Raw genomic sequence first — 23,992 nt, forward strand, 5'->3', positions numbered from 1 at the left:
GAAATTTGGAGGAAAGGAGGAAGTAAAGTTGCAGGTGAACTGTTTGTAATTATTCCTCAAACAAGAAGAAGAAGAAGAAGAAGAAGAAGAGTTTCTGATGATTTTGCAGGCTCACCTAACCTACCAAACAGACCATGTTTAGTCAATTTAGCATGCGGAGATGAAATGAATCTCCAAAGATAAGGTAATTTCAGGTGGCTTCTTGCTTGAGGCAAAATAGGAAATCTAGAGGAGGTCAGGTCAAGAAAGAAACCTTGGTAAATTCCAGAATAAAAAACCCAACTCCTCCCCTTTTTCAGATCCAATCTATCTAGCCAGCCCCAGCCCCAGCCCCAGCCGAACGGTTTCTGTGGGCCTAATTAAGTTCAAATCTCATGGACAAGAGGTGCTCTTTGAAGCCCAGACACATCACGTTTTCTTTTAGTTTTGGGCAGTACATATTTACATCAAACGTAGGCCCAATTGAATGAAATGAAGTAGCCTTCTCTTGGAGGGATAGGGATTTAATTACATATACATAGCTAAGTCCCCACATATATACCGCCATACCATCCTCACATTTTTCTCTTGAATTCTTTACCTCCTACTCCGGGTTTGGACCTTTTGGTTTTCTATTTTTTTGTTTCCATTCTATTTTTTTTTTTTTTGCAATAAATAATAAATCTTCCATGCTCTTTGTAATTGTACGTCAGTCTTTAGAGGTTAGAATTGAAATCCTTCGAGTTTTGGGTGTTTTAGGTGGAATCATTTGAGAGGCTGACGAGAGGTGATGATTGAAATTTGCTTCAATATAATATTGTGCTGCTGCTGCTGCTGCAACCTGCAAGAATACACGAAGGAATTGGGCTTGGTGTTTTGAGTTTACGAATCGGGCTTAAGGTGTAAAGATTGGGCCTGTACTTTACCTGTGTGGGGTCTTTAAACTTTGTTCTTTTGTCTTGTATAATTTTTAAAATTCACTTAATTAGTCTCTAAATTTTTTAAAATTAGCTATATACCCCTTCAAATGTCTAAAGTTTAGAAACTATTGTAGTTAATTTTAATAATTACTTAGACAATTTTTTAAAATTCAAAACTTGTTTGGCTCAAATAGCAAAAATTTTAAAAATGTTTACTCAATCTCACAACAATTAATTACTATTGATTAGTGGAGTCGTGTGCTCTCTTTATTCTTTACGTTTTCTTCCTAACACAATTAGGATTGTAAATGAATCGAGTTGTTTAATCTCAGCTCAATGTTTGGCTTGAGAAAAATTCGTTCGAATTTATTCGTTAAGATAAACAAGACGACTTTGAGCTTAATTTTGAAACTCAATTTGTAAATAAACCAATCTTAAACTTAGTAAATCTCAATTCGTTAGTTTGCGAATTGCCTCAATTAAAAAGTCGTGCAAGTTCAATTAGAAATTCATGATTAAATATAATAATATATATTTATAATATTATGTATATTATAAATATATTATTTAACATATATACTACATATCATATCATCACTTTTACTCTCTCACCCCTCAAAAAACCCATTTTCTCTTCTCTTTCTCTTTTCCTAATAAACCATTTTTCTCTTATTACATATCTTTTTTCCTTTCATTCTCGTTGCTTTTTTTCTCTAATAGTCCATTTTTTTATTTTTCTTTTTTTCGTTGCATTCCTTTCATTGTCAACCGTCATTAGATCCTCTATTTTCACCACTGTACACTTTTCCCTCTCTTAAATATATCATCGTCGTATAATCTTTTTTTCTTTTAGTGGTGACAAATTTGAATTCAATTCGCCAATTAGATTGATGAGTTGAGCCTAAACTCGATTCATATTAACCGCGCCCTATCCATGATTTCAACCTCAAACTCCAGCTGAGTTCATGCATGTCGAGAATGAGCCAAGCTTATCAATGCTGGATTTGACGCAATTTGCCACCTTTGCAACCCTAAACACAATATTATGAATTAAAAAAAATAAAAAAAAACAACCTAGTTACCGACCTTAAGGAAACTTCAGTACGGGCGATTGGAAGTGAGGATTGAGGACATCCATCAGACTCGACCCGACGGCAGCTTCACCGTTGATTATTGACACGTGTACCGCGTGTCCTCGACACCGTATAAATATCGAGGAAGGCGGTACCAGACCTAGGCCTCAAACCCTCGCTGCGGGAAAAAGAGAAGGGAAAGAACTGCCAAGAAACACTCCACCACCAGTCGTACGCTCCAAACCCTAGATCTCTCCATCTTCAGCCTTTGTGCACTTCTCATTCTCAGCTCTTCTTCAAGGTACGCTGTTTGATTTTTCTCCGATTTGTTCGTCAGGTTTTTGGATTTTGTTGTGGTTTGATTGATTAATTTTATACCTGTTGGATGGGGATAGATGGTGTCGGACGCGAGCAAGAAGAAGGCGGCTCAGAAGAAGGCGGCAGCTGCCGCGAAGAGAGGTGGCAAGGCGGCTGCGGCTTCATCGAAGGCCGCTGCTGCGGCGGCGGCCAATTCGAAGGCTGCAGGCGGAGTTGGTAACTTGGCGAGCGAGGTCGAAGCGCTTCAGATATCGGATCGGAATTGTACCGGTGTCCTTTGTTCGCATCCGCTGTCCAGGGATATTAGGGTGAGTTGTCCGATCCATTTGACTTTGGTTTAAACTTGGATTTTTCTGGACGTACATTTAATCTGGAAATCTAGGATATTTTTTGGAATCGAAAAACATGAATAGAGGATCTATAGATAACGAGCTTGCGATATTCGGAACTATCAAAACCATCTGGATTTTTGAAAGTCATTTCCTAGTATGGACCTACACCTACTTGCGAGTTGTGCCTTCTCGATCCCCACTAGATATGAATATTAATTTATTTTATCTTTTATGTAAATAATAATTAAAGAAAGCCAGCTAAGGTGGCAAACGCGATACACTGACGTACTTGCTTCCATATGGAGTCAGTTTCAGTGCCTTACTTGGCAAGCAATATGATCTGCGTGATTGCTATTACCTCCATCTGATCTAACACTTATTCATTCATTTACCTGATTTTCATGGAAATGTGAGTATCTTCTTGAAGGGTTGCTTTTACTGAATTTTTGATATTGTTGATTCTTTGTATGATGGTTTGTAGATACATTTTGTGTGATGGTTTCTAGATTTTTGCACGGGATATTAATTGTTTCTTATCTTGCTTAGTGTAGTAGTTGCATTGTGTCTACTCTATGGAAGAAAGTTCTACTTGGAGAAGAGAATGGAGATCCATGTTCTAATTTTGTAGGGATTAATTTGTTAAGGGATTTTACTCTGTTATTTAGGCATTTAATTTTGAGAGGATTTTAAATTCTAATGTATTCTTTCATATATCTATAACCAACACGCCTAGTAAGATTAAGGTTTGTTGTTGTTGGATCTCTCTTCTGTGTTACTCTCTTACTCTATCTTGCTTCATATATTATATATAGAGAGAGTTTTGAGACTCCAGTTTGTTTTGTGTTCTCTCCCACTCACACAAGCAATCATATACATAGAAGATTGTGAAAACATAACCGACTTTATTTGTATTGGCCAAGGAACAATGTGTTGTCACATACAGCTTACCTTTAACCGGTGGATAATGTGACCAGTCAAACAAAAGGGGTGGATAATGCAACTATTATGTTATAGGAATGGGGTAATTTTGCTTTGTCCTTCATCTGCAATTATTTGATTTTTTGCAGGTTGACCAAAACCATATTATTCCACCCAGATTCCCTTTGGTTAAATATTTAATTTATGGATTTATTTTGCTTTTACTTGCGTGATATTGGGGCAGCTTTCATAGGAAATAATTTGCTACTCAAGTTTTTGTTGTGTCAAGCTGCAAAACACAAGGGACTGTATTTTTGACTGAGAGTATGACTATCTTGGATTTTCATGCACATTTGGTTGGATTTGTGAATCGGCACTTGAAAAACAAAGGTAGTCATGTGGCAACCAGTTATTCCTTTGTTCTCTCTGCAATATCCTTTGATCTTGAGATTTGTAACTGGTTAGTAGCAGCCAGTTGTTGCCACTGTTTATCTTATGGTTATCCTAGTTGAAGCTTCATAGAGCCCTAGACTAATTTTTCTGTCCGCTGGACAATTAATTGCATATGATTTTATATAAAATATTATGCACTATTTAACCTCTAGCTTATTGTTGATATGTGGTGCTCCTAGCTGACAACCTAGGTAAGTAAAGGGATATGCTGTTGTGGTGTTCTGCCTATTATGTTCCCAGGATTGCTTGTAGAAAACCTGATAATTTTTAATGCAGTCACTGTACTTTCTTACCGGGGATGTTACTGCCCTAATTAATTACCTTTTGTTCTTCAAGCATGTGTTTCTTGACATTGATGAGGAACTAATTGTGCCTGGCTATTGCAGTTAGAATCTTTATCACTTACATTTCATGGACATGACCTCATAGTCGATTCCATACTGGAACTCAATTATGGCAGGTTTGTGACTTATGGTTGAGTTGATGTTTTACTAGTGTATTAGCATATATACCCATTTGTTTTGTTTTCTCTTTGCAGGCGCTATGGTTTGCTTGGACTGAATGGATGTGGGAAATCTACACTCCTTACTGCAATAGGGTTGCGAGAGCTTCCTATTCCTGAGCACATGGATATTTATCACCTGACTAGGGAGATTGAGGCTTCTGACATGTCTGCACTCGAGGCTGTCATAAACTGTGATGAGGAGAGGTTGATGCTGGAGAAAGAAGCTGAAGCTTTGGCAGGACAGGTAAGTTTGGCAAATGTTATTTTTATATTATCTATATCTATATATGTTTTATGCCAGTATGATTGAATGATGTTTCTTAGATCTTGGTATCCTTAGGAATTTAACTTAATATTTTGATTGTTTGATTCTAGGATGATGGTGGTGGAGAAACCCTTGAACGCATTTATGAGCGTTTGGAAGCTATTGATGCAGCAACTGCAGAGAAGCGTGCTGCTGAGATCTTGTATGGACTTGGTTTTAACAAGAAGATGCAAGAAAAGAAAACATGTGACTTCTCTGGTGGCTGGAGAATGAGGATTGCTTTGGCACGGGCTCTGTTTATGAATCCGACCATCTTGTTGTTGGACGAACCCACCAATCATCTTGGTAAGTGCCAATGGCATGATAAATTTTGTTTTACTTTCAAGCTCTCAATGTTTGGCTACTGTTGGATGTTTTGAAGTTCTTGGATAGGAAAGTTTTCTCTTCATAATTCTTTTCTTCTGTTCAAGCTTTTATTGATTGGAATGCAAGTTCTCATGATTATATGGTGTCATGGTGGAATTTTTCTTGAGATGCTCTTGGAGCTCTTGCAGATTGCTCAATGACATTAATGCTGCAATCTTTGTTTTGTTTTTGAACTTCTGAATTGAAAATTTTGATAATAGTAAGAATGTATTACCTTTGAAGGAGTGGAGCATTGAGCATTCCACTCAATTCCTAAGGTTCTGTTTGGATATTTAAATTTGTGGGATTCTGGTTTGGTCTCTCTTCATGTTTCTTTTCTTGCTCACTTTTTGGTTGAGCTGTTACAGTCTAGTTTGGTTTTCTTTTTGTTTGTAAAGGGCTTGCCCCCTCTATGGCAGCTGTCCTTCAATTATTTATCCCCCCCCAAAAAATGCTACTAGATTATTGATATCATTTTAGCTGGTAAGGTCAAAGGTTCACCCAATTAGGGATCATTTTTCCTTCGTTTTTTAGCAGCTGATGCACCTCTCCCTCATCATCCTTCTCTTTAACGATCTTGGTGTTTGATGGTGAATTATCTTTGGTGCAGATTTGGAAGCTTGTGTGTGGCTGGAGGAAACGTTGAAGAAATTTGACCGTATTTTGGTTGTGGTTTCACACTCACAGGACTTCTTGAATGGTGTTTGCACCAATATCATCCACATGCAAAGCAAGAAACTGAAGATCTACACTGGCAACTATGATCAGTATGTTCAAACTCGTGCTGAACTAGAAGAGAATCAAATGAAGCAATATAAGTGGGAGCAGGAGCAAATTGCTTCAATGAAAGAGTATATTGCCCGATTTGGGCATGGGTCAGCAAAATTAGCTCGTCAGGCACAGAGCAAGGAGAAAACATTGGCAAAAATGGAGCGAGGTGGGCTTACAGAGAAGGTGGCGAAGGATAAGGTCCTAGTTTTCCGATTTCCTGATGTGGGAAAGCTTCCCCCACCTGTACTACAGTTTGTGGAAGTGTCATTTGGCTATACACCTGATAATCTCATCTACACAAATCTTGACTTTGGAGTAGATTTGGACTCTAGAGTAGCTTTAGTGGGGCCCAATGGAGCTGGGAAGAGCACACTGCTCAAGCTGATGACAGGGGATCTGGTTCCCCTTGATGGCATGGTTCGACGGCACAACCATCTCAGAATTGCACAGTTCCATCAACATTTGGCTGATAAACTTGACTTGGAAGTGTCTGCTCTCCAGTTTATGATAAATGAGTACCCAGGAAATGAGGAAGAGCGGATGAGGGCAGCAGTAGGGAAGTTTGGGCTCACTGGCAAAGCCCAGATTATGCCCATGAAAAACTTATCTGATGGGCAAAGGAGCAGGGTGATTTTTGCATGGCTGGCATGGAGACAGCCCCATATGCTATTGTTGGATGAACCTACTAACCATTTGGATATTGAAACTATAGACTCATTGGCTGAGGCATTGAATGAATGGGATGGTGGCATGGTGCTTGTTAGCCATGATTTTAGGCTCATTAACCAGGTGGCTCATGAAATATGGGTGTGTGAGAATCAAACTGTGACCCGATGGGAGGGTGACATTATGGACTTTAAGGAACACTTGAGGAGCAGGGCTGGTATAGCTGATTGAATAGATGTTAGGATACCTTGATTGATAGCAAGTTCGTACCAGTTCAACCTGGCTGGTGGTTATGTGATCGCAGCACAAGACCAGTGATCCTTCAGTGCATCACCCAGGTTGATTATGGTGAAAGCGGAAGGAGCAGCGGAGGGTGATTTAAGGCTTGGCTATTGTTCGAGGTCGGCAGCTTCTTTCTGAGCTTGGACTCTCAGTAACTTCTCCCTCTTGTCTTTAATCTTATGCATTTATGCCCCTATTATTTTTTTGGCTGTGGGCCTTGGATGGGATGCCTACATGGACCTCTATTATGTGTTGTGTATGTTTTGCTTGAAACTCACACCTCATGGCTTTGGCACCCTTCCTCTGGAACCACTCCCCCCAGAACAAGAAAAGCCCTTTTTCCTTGGCTTCCACATGGTTTCAACTAGGATGGCCTGTATTAGTTTGTACTGAGATGAACTTGGGTTCTCTTCTATGGCACAAGGATGTTACTAATAATTTGGTTTAGTATATTTGGCTTTTGAGTTTACAGATTGCCTTTTTCCCACGATCTATTATTTATGGGATGGGATTGGGGGTAAATTTAACTGAATGTAAGTGGGGCCTTGGGTCTTTGCTCTGAGCTCTGCCATCGCTTATTTAATAAGTGAACGGGCAGTACGTGATGTCTGTTGTGAGATGAACATCGCATGGCATGTCACATGCTGGACAATAAAGAGCCCATCGGAGTTGTCAGGGAAGCTGACATTAACTAGTGTAATGTGGGGAAAAGTTTTGAAGATAGTTTAGCAAATTTTTTAGTATTTTTAATAAATTTTAGGATTTAATAGTATTTTTATTATTTAATGTAGACTTAGATTAATCACAAACCACCGGACAATTGATGGGTTTCCATTCCGTTAGATGTATGTTGGGAAAAAATGCCCGATCGGAGAATCCAAATGTGCTTATATTATATTCAAAGAGATTTTTGTACAATCCACAGCGAGGAACAAGCTACAAATAGATTTTATTCATTTCATACAATTGAGATTGAGAAAAAAAAAAAATGAATTAAGATCAACGACTTAATTTGTGTCTTTAAGATACAATAAGTGTATTTTTTTTTTAGATAGGATATATTTATTGTATTTTATTTTTAATTTTTAATTATGATGAATGCATTAAAACAACATATCCAGCCTTTATCCTATTACGTGGGATCGGCTACATGAATTCTAGACTTTCATGTATTTCTATTTTTTGTCATATTTTCATTGAGATTCGTATATTTTATATTAAATTTTAATATCTCCTTTAAAGTCTTCTTAGGTTTGTTTCTATCTCTTTTTTTGATTATGATGAATGTATTAATTTTAAAATATTTAATCAACTAATAGGATTATTTGAGAAAAGATAATTAAGACACAAATACTCATTATTTAGAAGTAAAGTAAAATTATTATAGCTTTAACCATTAATCTAGTATTGTTATAACGTTTTAAGATTTAAATTGATCTCAAGTAGTAAGATGGATGGATTCCAGTTCCTTGTGTTCCAAAACGCCAGCAACACTAGCTATTTTGAAATTGTTGTGCTTTGCTTTGCTATGCTGTGCTGTGAAAGTATTATTAAAAAATAATGTGTAGTAATTAAGAGTGTATTGTGAGAGTATTATTATATCTTTTATTAATGTTTAATAAATAATAAATAATAAAATTTAGTTTTTAAATAATTCAACTTAGATTTCCAATGAAGTAAGTGTAAATTAAATTATACTTTACAAAGCGTTCGTGTTTCTAAACAATATTTAAGAGAGCAATATTATCCTTCAAAAACAGCAATTTCAATTTTCAAATAAACTCAACCAAAATATCACACTATTACCCAAAAGATGCCATCTTCAACAGCAGCCGCAGAGGCTACGTGCGGTCATCTCAATTACACTTTTATCAATCCTTGCCTTCTTTCTCCCATCTTCTATGTATTGATCTTTTCATTTTTTTTTTTCTTGTCCTTCCTTAATATATATATATATACATATAATAAGTTATAAAATTTGTATAAGAAGCTTTACAAAATAGTATGATAATAGTAATTTTTAAAATTAAGAAGTCTAAAATAAAAAAAAAAATAGATTGTATCATTCTTGGGTGCATAAATTAAATTTCATTTGCATATATATATATAGATAGCATGAATTGTTTCGAATGCAGATAGATAGAGATGGCCACTTTTGTGGCCTTTGATAACACGAAAGCGACAAGAACAGCTGTCACTAGTTATTGAACCGGTGTAATTTATTGCTTCATGAATGTGATATATATATGCATGCATGCTTGTAATCCATCATTTGGGATTGCGCGTCATATCACACGTTTCTGCTTCTTTTTTCTTTTTCTTTTTTTTTTTTCAATTTTGGACTTTCTTTCTCAAATATTTACTTTTTTTTTTTGGGGGGGTGGGGGGGGGGGGGGGGGGGGGGGGTTAATTTTATAAAGAAGTAGCATTAAAAGAGAATGAGGTTTACGTAGGAACCATTAGGGTTCTTGAGATATTGCAATTGCACCCAAATCGAGATAGAAATAATTTATTATATATTCGGCATTGTATATATATGGAACAAACAATTGTACTCTTTTAATTGGATGATGATGATTGAATGTAGCTAGCTAGATATATAGCTAGGCAAACATTGAAGATTAATATGCATGCCCTCTCTCTGACCGACCGAGAAGGGGAGGTCATCATGTACTACAAAAGTAGTTGCAGTTGCATGACAAAAACATATATAAAATATTCTCAAACTTCTTCCTCATCATATTTGGAACCCTACGGAATGGCATTTATCGAATAGGATTTTATCAATACATTGTGAGCACAAATATCAGAATATTTGTGCTGAATCATAGTATATAAACATGAAAAAATGCGGACAAGGAGAAGAATTGCAGTGAGCCAGCTCAGTTTCTCCTCGGGGATCTTCGAGCAAGGACCCATCGATCGAGGTGTGAAAGAAGATGGTGGAGCGCTTAATTAAGGATGAGAACTAAGGCTTGGAGATGTTTCCCATGGACGAGTCATCAGCTAATTATAAATGCCCACGATCGATCGATGTTCTCGAAAACTCTTTACGTTAAGTCCTCAAAAGAGTCGAGTATATATGATCTTGAATAACCTAGCTTGTGGTTTAGGGATATGCTTCAGCGAACTTAATTAGGAGAGATCACTAGTTCCCATGAGCTGGGACAAGTCCAACGCAAAACCCAAAACCCAAAACAAAGTTCACCAACCAAGGACAATTGTCGTGAAAGAGGAGAAGAGGAGGGCAGCATGCCAGCAGCAAGTAATAGGCCAGATCGAGCAGGGAGTAGGGAAAGATGTGTGTGTGTGTGTGTGTGTGTGTGTGTGTCTTGGAGTTGTGGAAAAAGGGAGGGATCACGAGAATTAGGATGGAGGGAGATCGAGGGTTAGGATAGGGATGGGGGATGGTACGTACGTACGTACGTAGCGACGGGGAAGATCAATAAGGTTTGATAGGGAGAGAGGGAGCCTTACAATACAGTGTAGGGTTACTCTCCAGCTAACATTCCAAACCCTTACTCTAAACACTCTCTTAACATTAATTACTGTTACGTACCTTAATTTGTCTGATAGTTCCCACCCAAATATCATTTGGACCATAATTAATTTTGTTTAAAGCTTCCATTAGGTGAGATTTTTGCTTTTGCAGCAGCCTGTTTAACGCTATAAGCTCTTTCTAATTCAATCGTTATTGATACAACCTACACAGCAGGGTAAGAATTGCTGCAATAATATCGTTACTAGCTAGCTATATAACTCAAAGGAAGAAAGAAGTTTAATTATTGCTAGGATAATCTTCCTTCCATTTAGTTTTATTGTTCTGGCACTTTCGTGGTCTTCCAGGTTTTGCAACAGAGAAACAAAACAAAATATGCTCAGTCACTTTATTTATTGATCCACGTGTTTATGATTAAGATGCAAGAAACTGTTTTCATGGAACCCACTTCCAAAAAGAGCTTAACTTTCTTCGCAAAGGTTATTTGAACAAACCCCTAGTTAGTCAGCATCAGAACAGATATATATATATATATATATATGCATCCTGTGTGTGCGTGGAGCAAATTAATTAATTAATTAACAAGCGGCCAGTATCCTCTCGAGCTCGCTGGGTTGGCAAGGAACAGTGAGCGCGCCGTCGTGGTCGAAGCCATACTCTTCTTCTGCTTGCTGCAGCAGCCTGAGAAAGGAAGGATCTCTGAGATAACTGAGTGGAACCACGAATCTCTTGTCCACTGCAATCACAGCGAAGTGGCCTTCTTTCACATCCTTAGGAACATGAATATCGTATGTCGTCGTGTCTGCGATATCGTCAAAATCGTTGAGGAGGTCGCAGGCTGGCCGACTTCTGGCTAGCAAGAGACTCTTTTGGAGCTTCTCCATGGCGTTCTTAAGCCTCACCATGCTACCATTCTTCCTCTTGCCACTCCTCACTATTCCAACCTTGGCCATGGCTTCAATATATTGTTTGTTTTCTCAAATTCTTTCCTAGTTTGATAGAGCCCCTCTCTCTCTCTCTCTCTCTCTCTCTATATATATATATATATATATATAGATGGTGTCTAAGAGGATCATTGATAAGATGATGAATTGTGGGGAGAGGGAGAGAGATGGTGTAGATATGGGAGACCAAACCATGTGAATGAGTGTCGTCCCAGCCATGAAACGTCCCTTTTAACTAGCTAGTGATGGGGTCTGTGACCTGTAAGATTAACACTGATTCAGATTCTCAGAACTGGGTACGGATAGGTTTTCTTCAACGCCACTTCAATTCTTGCTTTTGCTTTTTCTCTTGTCTGACCAACTTGTTTCATGCGCTTCTTCTCCTTGTAGATTTGTTTGACTAAGTCTCTACACACACACACACACACACATATGTGATCATACATAGACAATGCTATCGCAAAATTAATTAACTTTAGCATGATTGGTTCTCTTTTTAAGTATGAATCATTATATAGAGCAAGGGGCCGGGACACTGGATCACATTGATATAGGGTGATTATACACATGCATATCACCATTTATAAGGTTAATCATTTTTTCTTTCTTTTTTATCAGGACATAAGAGTTGCACACATTTCATGTCTGTTTGATATTGCTATAACATTTTATATTAATTATGTAGAACGTATTTATAAAAATTATTTTCAAATTATTACGTACACCATTTTACTAGCTAGTTAGATATCTAATTTTGTTGACAATGTTTTCTAACTTCTTGAACACACACACACACATGAGATTTTGAAGTCATGAGTGCAAAATAATTTGAAAGCCATCCCCCCACACTCCCACAATTAGTAGTCAATTATAGATTGAAATGTTTTATCTTGAATGAACCATTTTTGCTTATATTAATTAACATCAAGGCCAACAACCAACAGCAAGAGAGGTTAATCTTGCCCAAATTAACAAAGCAGGAAATTAAGCCAACTAAAACAAGAAAACAACTACAATCAACAAGGCCACTAGCTAGCTAGCCAGCAAAGAACCCAAATATTCTTTGCAAGGACCTAGGTGGATCTGGAAAAGCAGGCAAGAGAAGGAGCCAAGTGTTGGAGGATATCAAATTAGCTTTGAAATCCCAATGAAGGGAGGTGATCCAAAAAGGTCTTGACCTATGCAAGGGGGGAACCATCTAACCTACCTCCATATTACAAGCATAAAAGAGAGGGCCACCCAAAAGACAAATCCTTATATTTACATTGCAAAAACCAAAATATTGAGAGTAGAGCTCAACCACCATGCCATTCGAGCTCACACAAAAACAAAAGAACTAAACTAGTTTCAACTTCATCATCATCAAAGCAGAGACCATAAATGTATGTACAAGGCTCGATATGGCCTGTTGCCTTTAGATGAGAAGAAGAGGGGCAAAGACCCTAAATCCTAATTTTCCATGGTCTCATGGACAAATCAACAACCAAAGTCCCATGAGGAAGATTAGAATCTCGATGCTCCTAACGCTTGAGATTGTAGGGTAGTCTTCAATCAAAATGTCGAGATTCCAAAACAGAAGGCCTGCAAACAAAGGATTTGCATATCAAAATTTTGATGGTTCACCTAGCATGGTTGCTACTGAGAAAGGATGAATAACCGTAGATGTAGCAAGAATCAGAAGATGGAACTAAGGGGAGTGCTTTGGATTAATTAGGTATTATGACTAGATTGGTTAATTAGCAAATCAATGGAAGACAAGAGGTGAGGAAAACGTCAAAACAAAGGGAGAGAGGAGGAAGGGATGCACCAGGCCAAGGAGAAATGGAGAGGAGAAAGAGATACAAACCTAAGGTTTGCAATGGGGTTCCTTGGGGAGGAGAAGGCTTGCCAAGGGGATCGAAGAAATTAAATGGCTTGAAACTTATTGATTTTAGCAGACACATTATTAACTTGTATTTTTTTTTTTTTTTTAAATCCTCACAAATTTATCTAACACTTTTTTTTTTTTTAAATTAGACTAAAATGCGACAAGAGATTTTCAAACGCAGTGATCAATAGAGGTAGTCTATCACAAAAAAGGTGAGAAAAGGGCCTCTGGCCCCCCTACACTTTGCATTTGAAAAGTTGTCTAGCTCTTTTCTGCCTTAATTAGTTTGCATATAAAAATATATATATATATATATTCCTTTTTAAGTTTGAACACTCTTATCTTGACCATGACTATTAATTGATATATAGAGAAAAAGGAAGCAAACAGGGTAAGGTTGATGACCCATTCATGGTCGATACACATACTGACATATAGTCATATATCCCCACCACCTGTGGATATTTTAGGGGGCAACATTGTTCGTCGTTTGGTAGTCAATATTAATTATTGGAAACAGCTCGACCTTATTAATTGATATGATGATTCTACATAACATCGTTGAGCTGTCTCTTCCATGGGAGTCCGTGTTATTAGCATCAGCCAATTCTTATCACCAAACGTGCCGTTGGGAGGAGAGGGCTGAGGAGGAAAGTTCCCAGCAGATGATGTTTGCACAAATTGATGAACGAAAGCCGTCGAGGGCCGAGGGCATATTGGTTTGTACATAATCAACCGCATGCACTTCTTTCGGATATGGGTGGTATATCAGTGTTGTTCAATAGATATAGAAAACATTGAACCAAAGCTTCAGCTTCTTAGGCAAGTCTATGTCATAATTATATTACCCTTGGTTTTTGGGTCAATCACAGTTGCAATTTGAGACCAAAAACTGTACGCACGGTACACTGTACCGCATGGCATTGTTGTATCCATCTTTCTTTCTTTCGTAATTATGTTACGTCGGATATGGGGCAAAGATTCCAAACACTGACTTGAGAGATATGATCATACATTGTGCCAGATCATATTGCCGAATGCAGAAAGCAAACAAGGAAACACCCATGAAGGAAAATTCAACAATAATCAGAGGAAACTGCAGAGAAGGATAAGGAGGCTTCTTTCAATATTCTGTTCATTGACATTGTCTGAAGAATTTTACAGCTCTCTCTCTCTCTCTCTCTCTCTCTCTCTCTCTCTCTCTCTCTCTCTAAAATTCTACCCTAAACTAAAAGAATGATGATTCAAGCCAATATACAGGAAAATAACTAGCAAACACTATTTCAACTCTCCATGTTGACCTATCATAATGACCGGTTAATTTAAGTTACTTCTATTACAAGTGTGAAAAAATGGGAAAAAATTTTGAAAACTCAAAGAAGACAAAAATCAAGAAACATGGATGGATATTCATTCCCCTTCTCTTTGTGGTCAATGAAGAAGCTGCAGTCACAGACAGAGAAGGCTGTAGAAGACGAGTGGTATGAAGGCATTATCAAGCTGTGCTGTGTACGCCTCCAGCAAACCGCTTACGGTCACAGCAACAAGAAGAGAGAACCAGTGCTGCACAAAAATTGGCATCAAGGACTAAGGACTTAGTGTGTCGATTGTAAGGTGAAATCTAATTTCACAAATAAGCAACTTCCAACCTGACGGCAAAAAGAAGTGCCAGCAATACAACTAGAGTCAGAAATAGGGAATTACCATTTACACAAATTTGATTACATCCCTTTATCTATTTCTACGCAGAACCACAAAAATGAGCGAGTGATATTATATTATCATGCACAGGAACCCAACTTAGCATGAGTTCAAAAGTATTTAACCAAAAATAGAGTCCAAAGTGGCAGCCCAACTCAAGCCAGTTGAATGCCTCTGTAAACTAAATGCAGGAGTTCATAGGGTATTGCTCATGCTGGTAAACTGGAAGACCAAAAATGACATGTACATTTGTGTCTGTACACTGTGTGTAGGGTGTACAAGTCTGTCTTCATTTGTGTGCTCAAGAGCACGTGCGTGTGTGCATTGTGCAGGCGCGCGTGCGCGAGAGAGAGAGAGAGAGAGACCTGTGTAAAAATATATCCTGTTGTTGCTAGAAGTGGAAGGAGAACTGAGCATGCTGCAAGGACTGATGTTATGCCAGCTGCAGTACCTTCAACAGTTTTCTCTACAAACAGTGCATAGTGTTAACAGACTGTACGGAAAATGAAGGGAAAAAAAGAGAGCATAAAGAGCCATACTTACTGCCCGTTTTACTCCATCTCAGGACACCATACTTGTGGCCGACCATTGATGCCTATATATATAAATAAAGGGAAAAAAAACTAGTCAACATATTATATACAGAATGACAAACCTACCAATCATAAACGTGGGCATAATATATTGTCCGTCTCATTTAGCACACAATCTCTTAATTTGAGACTTCCAGAGTTGCTGCTTAATAATATAATTTGTGACAGAAACAAGTTCCAATCATCAATTACCAACAGCTAGTGTAAAATTGTCAGATTTTTAAAAATGGATTTAACTTGGCATAATTGAATTAGAAAATTTTACGAAGTTCTCTTTCTGAACAAAAGTTTCTCTCACATTTTCTATTAGAGTTGTCAAAAAGGCCAGGGTATCCAGTTATATCAAAATCATGACATAGACACTAATATTCGGTGCCAATTCCAGTCCAACTCCTAATGAAATAAGTAAGCATCCTGACTAGCTCAAAGATGCTTGAAACTCTCTAGACATTTCCAAGTCATTGTTGGACTACATGCAATGAGGTGTCAAATAAATTTTACAAATTCCAGTACAGTGTGTCAACTCTGAGGGGCCAGGCCTAGAATACAGGGTTACCCTGATTCAAAATTATCTTCACATGGAGGCTACCAACATATAATGAGAGGCAATGTAAAAAAGTACCATTTTATTTCCCTGCTTTGTTACAAGTCAATTACCATGACGTACAAATCCTAGAAGTTTCTCTCTAGTGAAACAACTAAAAACAAATCCCAGACACGGGAGGATTGGGTGGGTGTTGGGCTGATGTCAAGATCTCTGTGGTGCAATAGGTAGAACCAGACAGAGAACTTGGTTTAAGTTTTTACAAGCAGTCAAGGTTGAATATCTGGCAAAAGGCATAGGTTATCTCTGATTTGTCAACTAAATAACTAATATACCTTCAAATGCAGTTCGGCAATAAAGACAAAGATGGCCACAATTTTTCCATGATTAACTTACCACACAAACCTTCAAATTGTATTCAGAGATCTCAAAATTCAAATTCTTTTGCATAAATTAATGCATATCTTGCTAATAAAATTTAGAAATATTCTGAACATGCTTAATGATTCAGATTGCGATTCCATGATTGACTTAGCACAAAAACCTTCAAATGGAATTCAGAGACCTCAAAATCCAAATGCTTTGCATAAACTACAGCATATATTGCTAATAAAATTTAGAAATATTCTGAACATGCTTAATGATTCAGATTGCAATTCCAGTATCATGAAGTAACAAAAGATGAAAGACGCCGCCGGGTAACTTACCATTGTATCTCCAATTCCAAGGCTCAAAATTCCAGCAAAAGGGGCAAGAGGTCGATCATTGAAACCAGAAGACATCCAGATTGGAAGCGCACAGCCCAATAATAGTGAGAAATGGCTGCATGGTAGAAGCATCTGAGTGCCAGGAATTGATTCATTTCTAAAAGGAAAGGGAAAGATTCCATACCTGACAATAAGAAGGTCTGAATCACGATGATCTGTGAAAGCATTCATGAACCGGTGCACAAGCTCTCCCAAAGGCCAAATTCTCCAGACCTGCCTATAAAGTATGGTTATGCAAGCTTTATAAAATCACGTAGAGAATCACTATAACATTGTCAAGCATCTAAAACAATTAAAACTTAGATTGCAACAAGAACAACTAAACGGTTGCGAAAAGTTGCCTTAGAATACTGCAGAGCAAATTTCAGATTCCATTAGATCAAATTGGATAAACTTTTTAAATGAATACCTGGGAAGATGATGATCAGAGAACCACATGATTAGTTTCCACCAAGCCATAATGACACTATCATACCTAGATAGGTCACATAATAAGGGACAATGTATATCGTTTTCATTTACTTCTGCAAGATTAATGGCATATCCATCAACTTTAGTTCTCTTATGACTTCCAGTCACAAAGGAGTAAGCTCTCATCGTTACCAAGCCTCCCTCTTGGTAAAATCTTCATGCAATTAATTTATTTATTCTGTTCAAATTTCACTTAACCTTGAATAAAATTTCCACCTACTATTGCTAAAAGTTATAGTTGCCAACTAAGTAAGAAGGGTGAAGAAAAAACATAAAAGTAATTATCAACAACCTCTCATTGTCACCAACTCTGACACAACAGAATGCGATGAATGTCAATATTACTCATTGACTAGGAAAAACAATTTCCAGGCACCAAATATGTCCTCGATGATTGGTTATCCCATTACTCAAGCATTCTGGAGGTATCATATCCACAAACTTTTCCAAGTACAAAGCAAGTTTGGTATGAGGGTTAATATTCCAGATATGTTCATATTTCATAGTTTCAACTTTCAAACAAGCATTTGCTACCATTTTAAATTCATAGCAAAGAACTATAAAATTTTAAGACAGTTGCACAATATCCAATTCCGCAATTTTTATTTTTTTTTTGGATTTATTTTATTTTATTTTCTGAGAATAGCCAATTAAACTTTACTGTGATGCACAGTAAATTCTGCTGCATGAGATCTGGGCCATTAGTACAGCTAAGAAAAAAGTAAAGAACACTGTCATTTGCAAACTAACTGAACTTACTCGAGTAATTTCCAAAACCAAGAATGCTGCCAAAGCTGCACCAAATGCCAGATCAAGAAACTTCGGCTGGAAACAAAAACAAAATGAACAACAATTTTTAGAAAGCACTTGGATGGCTAGCTTAAGTGAAAATAAGTATGCACAGATTATCATTGTTCGAATCCTAAATCACCTGGAAGATAAGAGCAGGTGAGAACATTAAAACAGCCATCAAATGGTAGTACTTTCGAAGAAGAATCCTTTCAATGGTACTGTTCTTTGAAATGTTGTAAAACCGCCGGACAGAAACATAAATAACAGCCACCCAGTAGATACACAATGAAAGCCTCTTAAGAGGTTCAGAGAAAACAAACTTTATTACCCTGGAAATACAGGATAGAAACATGGTGTTTCCCATTAAACAACTTTAGATATCGGATGAATTTAAACAAACTAAGATCATGAAACGATATGATAACAAACTGGTTTCTAATGATATATAAACTATCTGTTACACATATAAACAGAAGTCATATGCCAAGGCAAATAAAGTAGGAATTATATTTTCATAGAATTTGTGTTTATTAGTCATTTGATAGTTTTGAAAATTAAGTAACACATCCTTTTAAGGGGATTTATTATTATGAAAAGGCTGGACAGTGGTATCCAAAGGTAAATTATGATCAAGAATAGAAGTAAAACTTAAAAAGGACCAAGGACGGAAAACATCCAGTGAATTATCAAATTGATATCATAAGTGCAGGCACATAATGCAAAAGTTTATCAGCCATTGTTAGAACTGGTCCCCAAATCTCAAAACCATAGAAAAGAGCCAAGCAATGTAATCAAGTTTCTATAAACTCCCTTTTGTGTGTAACTAGTCTTGCATGTGGACTGAATAGGCAAATAGGCAAAATTAAGGTGCATCTAAACACAGAATAAGAGTCTCAAACAAATATGAATAATGAGGAACAACCACACATAACAAAACTCAGATATAAAACCTGCAAGAATTGGAGGCTTGGAGCAGTGATACCAAGTCACCACCAGTTGTGCTTTAAGCTGACAGGCAAAGGGCACAACAATACCAAACTTTCCAACAACTATCATTATGGTAAGGTTCTCTCTTGAAAGAGATCAACTACCCAGGAGCTAGCATAAGCAGCTAGGCGTGCTGTTGCCAATAATACATGTGAAGGGGAAATGACTTCCTTAACAAGAAGTCAAGGACATAGAAAGCAGGCTAGTTAGTACAAACTCCTACAGTTTATTTATCATGCATCAACATCACCTTTATGGCTTTCCCCTCCCCTACTAAAAACAAAAGAAAGCATAGCAACATGACAGACAACATGATATGGGCAAAATGGGACTAATAAAAATGGCAATACCAACATAGGACTATGTTGTAATAGCATGTGCTAACCTTGAAGAAAGGATGCACATGAAATCTTGAAATATATCACAAAGTAGGCATACCATAACAAAGGATGGACATCAAAATGCTGAAGAAGCTGAATCCACATTGGAACAGTTACAATCAAGATACTCAGGGAAGCATAGAAAATGGCAGATTTTCCAATTTCATGGTATTTCCTTGCTGTGGAGTATGCTGAACTTGTAAAGTGTTCCCATATTTGGAGAATAGACTTGAAGAATATTGGAAAAAGTAGAAGGCCAAGAACCATGCCCTGCAACAACAACAACAATCACAAGCCTTTATCCCACTAGGTTTTATGCCTTGCATGATAGAAAAAAAGACCTCGCACTTATTTTATGTTTTCTTTTAGAGTCTCAAAACTGGGAACATCTATACCTGGACAATGATGCTTATCTCACTTCTGTTGATTCCATACTGTACATATATCAACTCTGATGATACCAAGTATCCTTGAATCTACTCAAACAGAAATTTTTGGCAGTCAATCATGTTGCTAGGTAATCCAAATGGAAGTAAAAACTATCAAGCACTTAAAAGGAAACTAATCCTTTTTTAGAAATTTTATAGAACTAACCTTTGTTAAGGTAAGTGCAAACCAGTCCCCAAAGTAGATAACAAGACCAGTGGTCACCAAAAGTGCTTCCCCTGAGAAGACAGAATTAAAACATTAGCAAGTATATGCAATAATCTTATTTAATAAAAAAACAAGTATGCACCCTCAAAAATGGAGAAAGACAATGGATAAAATGACATTGCCATCCCAGAAGAAAGTTAACCTCAAATACTTAGAATTGGAAGAGAAGAAGAATAAAAAAAAAAAAAAGAAGGAAAAAATATAGTGTATATTGATAAACAGAAGACAAATTCAAATGGAAAAGTAACCAGACAAAAATAACCATGAGACATCTGTACAAAATTTGAACAATGACATTCTAGCACACTGGATTTTGAAAAAATAAACTTGAATCATAATTTCTGGAGAAGAAAGGCTCTTATTAAATTAATCAAGATCAGAGCACCCAACTAAACACACCTATTCGAGGGCATTCATGGTGCAATGCTCTCATTATTAGATTTTTTTTCCCAACAAGTAAAACTACAATTGACGGTGAACCCTACATGACGCCAAAAGCAAAAAAGCCTTCATTTCTACAGGAATGCACAGCAGCAAACAGACAGAGACAAATAAAAAGCCTCTGCCCTTCCACCGGGGAGGGGGGGGGAATGGAAGTATCTCCTTTAAGACAATAGAATTCCATTGCTTTCAAAAGCTGTCCCTTGTTTGCCATGCACCAAAACCCATAGAAAGGAGTAGATAACTAAGGGCATTTCTTGCCCTCTCCTAACTGGATTCAAAACACTGAATCATTAACCTAAAAATATTGATTAGAAGAGCCTCCAGAAGAACACTATTTATATGTCTTCCAATGTAGAAGAACTAAAAATCAATTCTCACAAACTGACACAACTCACTTGAAATTTTAACTGAAAGAAATAAGTATCTCATGAACAGGGTGAAATATTACATTAAGCCATTTCAGTTTGGTCAAAGTTTTATCAACTAATGCACATTCTTATGGTAAACAAATACAGTTCTAATCCCCCACCCGACCAAACATGCACACACTTGTAGGCTCCCAAACAAAAGAACAGCCATATCAAGTACAAGGTTGGCCAAGCTTATTGATACAAACTGCTGGACAGTTGAAAAACAAGCCATGAAAATATCATTACTAAACTCGTGTGGAAGTTGTAGCACAATGTCAAAATGGGTTTAATTTTCTCCTATGCAACAAAACCAACAACACCTCTTGCAGAGAAGGATATGGTTCCATCTCTGATTTAATGCTCCTTCACTCAAAGAGAAACTAAATTGCAGGTAACACCACATGTTCACCATCAAATATATTGGATGACATAGACCTGAGTGGCAACAACAGGGATTCCTGTTGCTGAGCCCAAGAAGTTGGGATCAGAGCTTGGATAGGTCAACTTGAGCCAACCAATATCTTTTAGCAAACACATGCACATTATCAAATGAGGCAAAAAAAAAAAAAGAAAAGAAAAGAAAAAAGGCTACTAACAAGAATAACAATGTGAAAAAGGGTAAAGTAAACAAAAGCTTAATGAGCATGGCTTGAAATTCATCCATTTATTTTCAACAAAATCAGATGGCACCATATGCACATGGTTAAGCAAACATGGTATTCATCAATCTTTTGTCCAGCACTTGACTTAAGTGCCTGCATCATTAAAGCCGTAAAACTATACATAGCTGTGTTCTTTTCTTTTCTTTTTTAAGTCCAGTGACAAACAGTGACCGCATTCACTCAATAAATGAAGATGATGGAGAAGCATAGCATACCAATAGAAGCACAAAATGGGAATGTATGAAGCACATGCTGCATTAATTTTACAGCAGCAAAACCTTGACATAGCACCCACAATGCCACAAACCAGCCTGTACAAAAGTAATTATCATTAGTGATTCTAAACTAGTTTGCTTTATCCTAACAAATAAAAGACAAAACATTTACCTATATGAAATTTTGTAATAGATAAACCGCAATAGACCACTGCATATGACACTAGGAACCTTAAGACAAACTTCACACCCAGACCACTACCCATGGCAAGGGGATGTTTTTTGTTGGGTGGATCCCAGAGAAGGAAGCCAAGGAAACCCAGCACGCTGAAGCAGCAGGTAAAAGTGACCCAATATTGTAGCCGCAGGTATTCAAGCTCTGTAGAAGAAAATTTTGATGGATCAAACAAAGTCAAACACATGAAGAATGACAGAATAAGGTCCATAAAATATCTGAGAAAGAAAGCAATCAACAATAAACTGATGTCTAACAATATTAACAGATGTGTTTGTATTATATGGTGGCTTTGGTGTCAGAAAAATATGAGAGCTTTCAAGAAGTTCAAAAATGCTCCTTTTTGTCTTAGGGAAATATTTATCTTCCCCATATTAGCTGGGATAGTGGGGATTTGTTGTTTTTCATTTTTCTGGATGGTTTATCACCTTAAGTTGTAAAAATCTGTTTTTTTGCATCTAAGGTGCTTCTTTTGTTAATATATTTTTATCTTTCAGGGTAAAATCAATTATTTATATGATATTTTTTAACAATTATATGAATACAACAGAAGTGACATCCAAATGTCTAAAGTTTGTGGATGTGTGCAGAGCTTCCAAAGCCTTCCATAGTAGTATAATCACAAATAATATTGGAGGGAAAAATGTAAGATGTGATGAAGATATGTCAGGAAGTGTTATTATCTGATTGTTCAAGGCCTCTAACTTACAACAGCCCTTAAAAACTAAATTAGACACTTATTAAAAAAAGAAAGAGAGATTTCCATAAAAAACATAGATAGATACTTAGAATAAAGGAAATAACAGAGAAAGGTAAAATCGCTTTTTTGAACTGTGATGAAATGGAGAGTAAGGAAAAACTACTGATGGACAACCTTGGACCATGTCACTCATAATTTTTTAAAGCACTCGTCATTGTACTGTTGGAGTGTCATGTAAATAAACTACTCAATTCATATTCAATTGTATTCTCACGACTTATACTACCTGATAATAACAGTAACAGTGAAAAAAAATAGAAAAGAGAGGCAGTTTATTTGCATTCATGAAACAACATTCAGAGGTAGCACACCTCGTCATGTTTTGTTGTTTAACATCAAAATGCTTTCACAAACTCATTACCTCTCATCTTGTGGGTTTGACATGGAATATTTTCAAGTAATCTATTAAAAGATATCAAACATTGGGAGAACAGGCAAATAAGAAGTGAATCGGGATGCCCAAATTGAACACTTTCATAACTCAAAAGGTATTCAATTTACTTTGATTTTATGTAAGTAATCGATAAAAATGCAAGGGCGAATACAGGCCTACAGCTGTTAGTGTAATTTTCTTGGCCAAAATCCGTGAGCGAATTAAAAAGCAGAATTCAAAACATTCGATTTGGTAAAAGCACAATGTACCTTGAATTCCAATTTGATGTAATAAAAGAGCTCTAGACAGTTGTATCAGCCTCGCGATCATAAGACCGGGAAGCGTAACCGCCCCGAGTAGAATTCCTGATGAAGCCCCCCGCCTGAACATGCAACTAGCAAATTAACACAAACCCTAAACTCCACAGGAAGAACCCTAATTGGATAAAAGAGGGAAAAGAGTACCTGGCCTTGAATTGTGCGAGGGACTCGGAGGATTCGGCGGCGATCTCGACGAGGAGGGCGAAAAGGGAGAGGAGAGCTAACGAGACGGCTTCGGTGAGGAGAGAAAGCCGAGCGGCGATGACGAGTGGGGCGATGAAGAGACCAACCACGGCTCGCTCGCCGTTGAACAGCGATGACGAAGCTGCCATGGTTGAAGCAGCGTCTTGACTCGAACGGAACGTCGTGGGTAGAAGAAGTTGCGATCAAGCAAAGAAAAGGTTGAAGAAGTTGCAGAGAAGATGAGAGGGGTGTTCGAGGTGGTTTGGCGCGACAAGGATGACTGGTCTAACTCCGATAGCCGTTC

The 23,992-nt window shown here is 37.3% G+C and overlaps 3 protein-coding genes across 4 annotated transcripts; 1 reads left to right on the forward strand and 2 right to left on the reverse strand.

Moving 5' to 3' along the window:
• Positions 1-2,113: 2,113 nt before the first annotated feature.
• LOC127797593 (ABC transporter F family member 1-like) lies at positions 2,114-7,356 on the forward strand. Its single transcript, XM_052330626.1, has 6 exons — positions 2,114-2,273; positions 2,368-2,598; positions 4,380-4,453; positions 4,532-4,742; positions 4,874-5,108; positions 5,779-7,356. Exons 2-6 carry the CDS (start codon positions 2,368-2,370, stop codon positions 6,834-6,836), a joined length of 1,809 nt encoding a protein of 602 aa, XP_052186586.1. The 5' UTR covers positions 2,114-2,273; the 3' UTR covers positions 6,837-7,356.
• Positions 7,357-10,774: 3,418 nt separating this feature from the next.
• On the reverse strand, positions 10,775-11,273 carry LOC127798363 (auxin-induced protein X15-like). The gene has a single exon (XM_052331884.1). It carries the CDS (start codon positions 11,268-11,270, stop codon positions 10,965-10,967), a length of 306 nt encoding a protein of 101 aa, XP_052187844.1. The 5' UTR covers positions 11,271-11,273; the 3' UTR covers positions 10,775-10,964.
• Positions 11,274-14,300: 3,027 nt separating this feature from the next.
• On the reverse strand, positions 14,301-23,992 carry LOC127798117 (dolichol kinase EVAN). Of its 2 annotated transcripts, XM_052331444.1 has the most exons (14): positions 23,650-23,992; positions 23,455-23,567; positions 21,990-22,196; positions 21,818-21,913; positions 20,027-20,097; positions 19,828-19,908; positions 19,491-19,702; positions 18,205-18,394; positions 18,033-18,098; positions 16,927-17,015; positions 16,743-16,857; positions 15,442-15,493; positions 15,264-15,364; positions 14,301-14,760 (listed from the first exon to the last, which is right to left on the reverse strand). In XM_052331444.1, exons 1-14 carry the CDS (start codon positions 23,835-23,837, stop codon positions 14,647-14,649), a joined length of 1,695 nt encoding a protein of 564 aa, XP_052187404.1. In that variant the 5' UTR covers positions 23,838-23,992; the 3' UTR covers positions 14,301-14,646. The 2 variants fall into 2 exon arrangements, with proteins under 2 accessions (XP_052187404.1, XP_052187403.1); XM_052331443.1 differs by having other exon boundaries at positions 16,743-17,015.

Source organism: Diospyros lotus, chromosome 3, assembly GCF_014633365.1.
Source record: "Diospyros lotus cultivar Yz01 chromosome 3, ASM1463336v1, whole genome shotgun sequence".
In the NCBI taxonomy this organism is placed as follows: Eukaryota; Viridiplantae; Streptophyta; class Magnoliopsida; order Ericales; family Ebenaceae; genus Diospyros; species Diospyros lotus.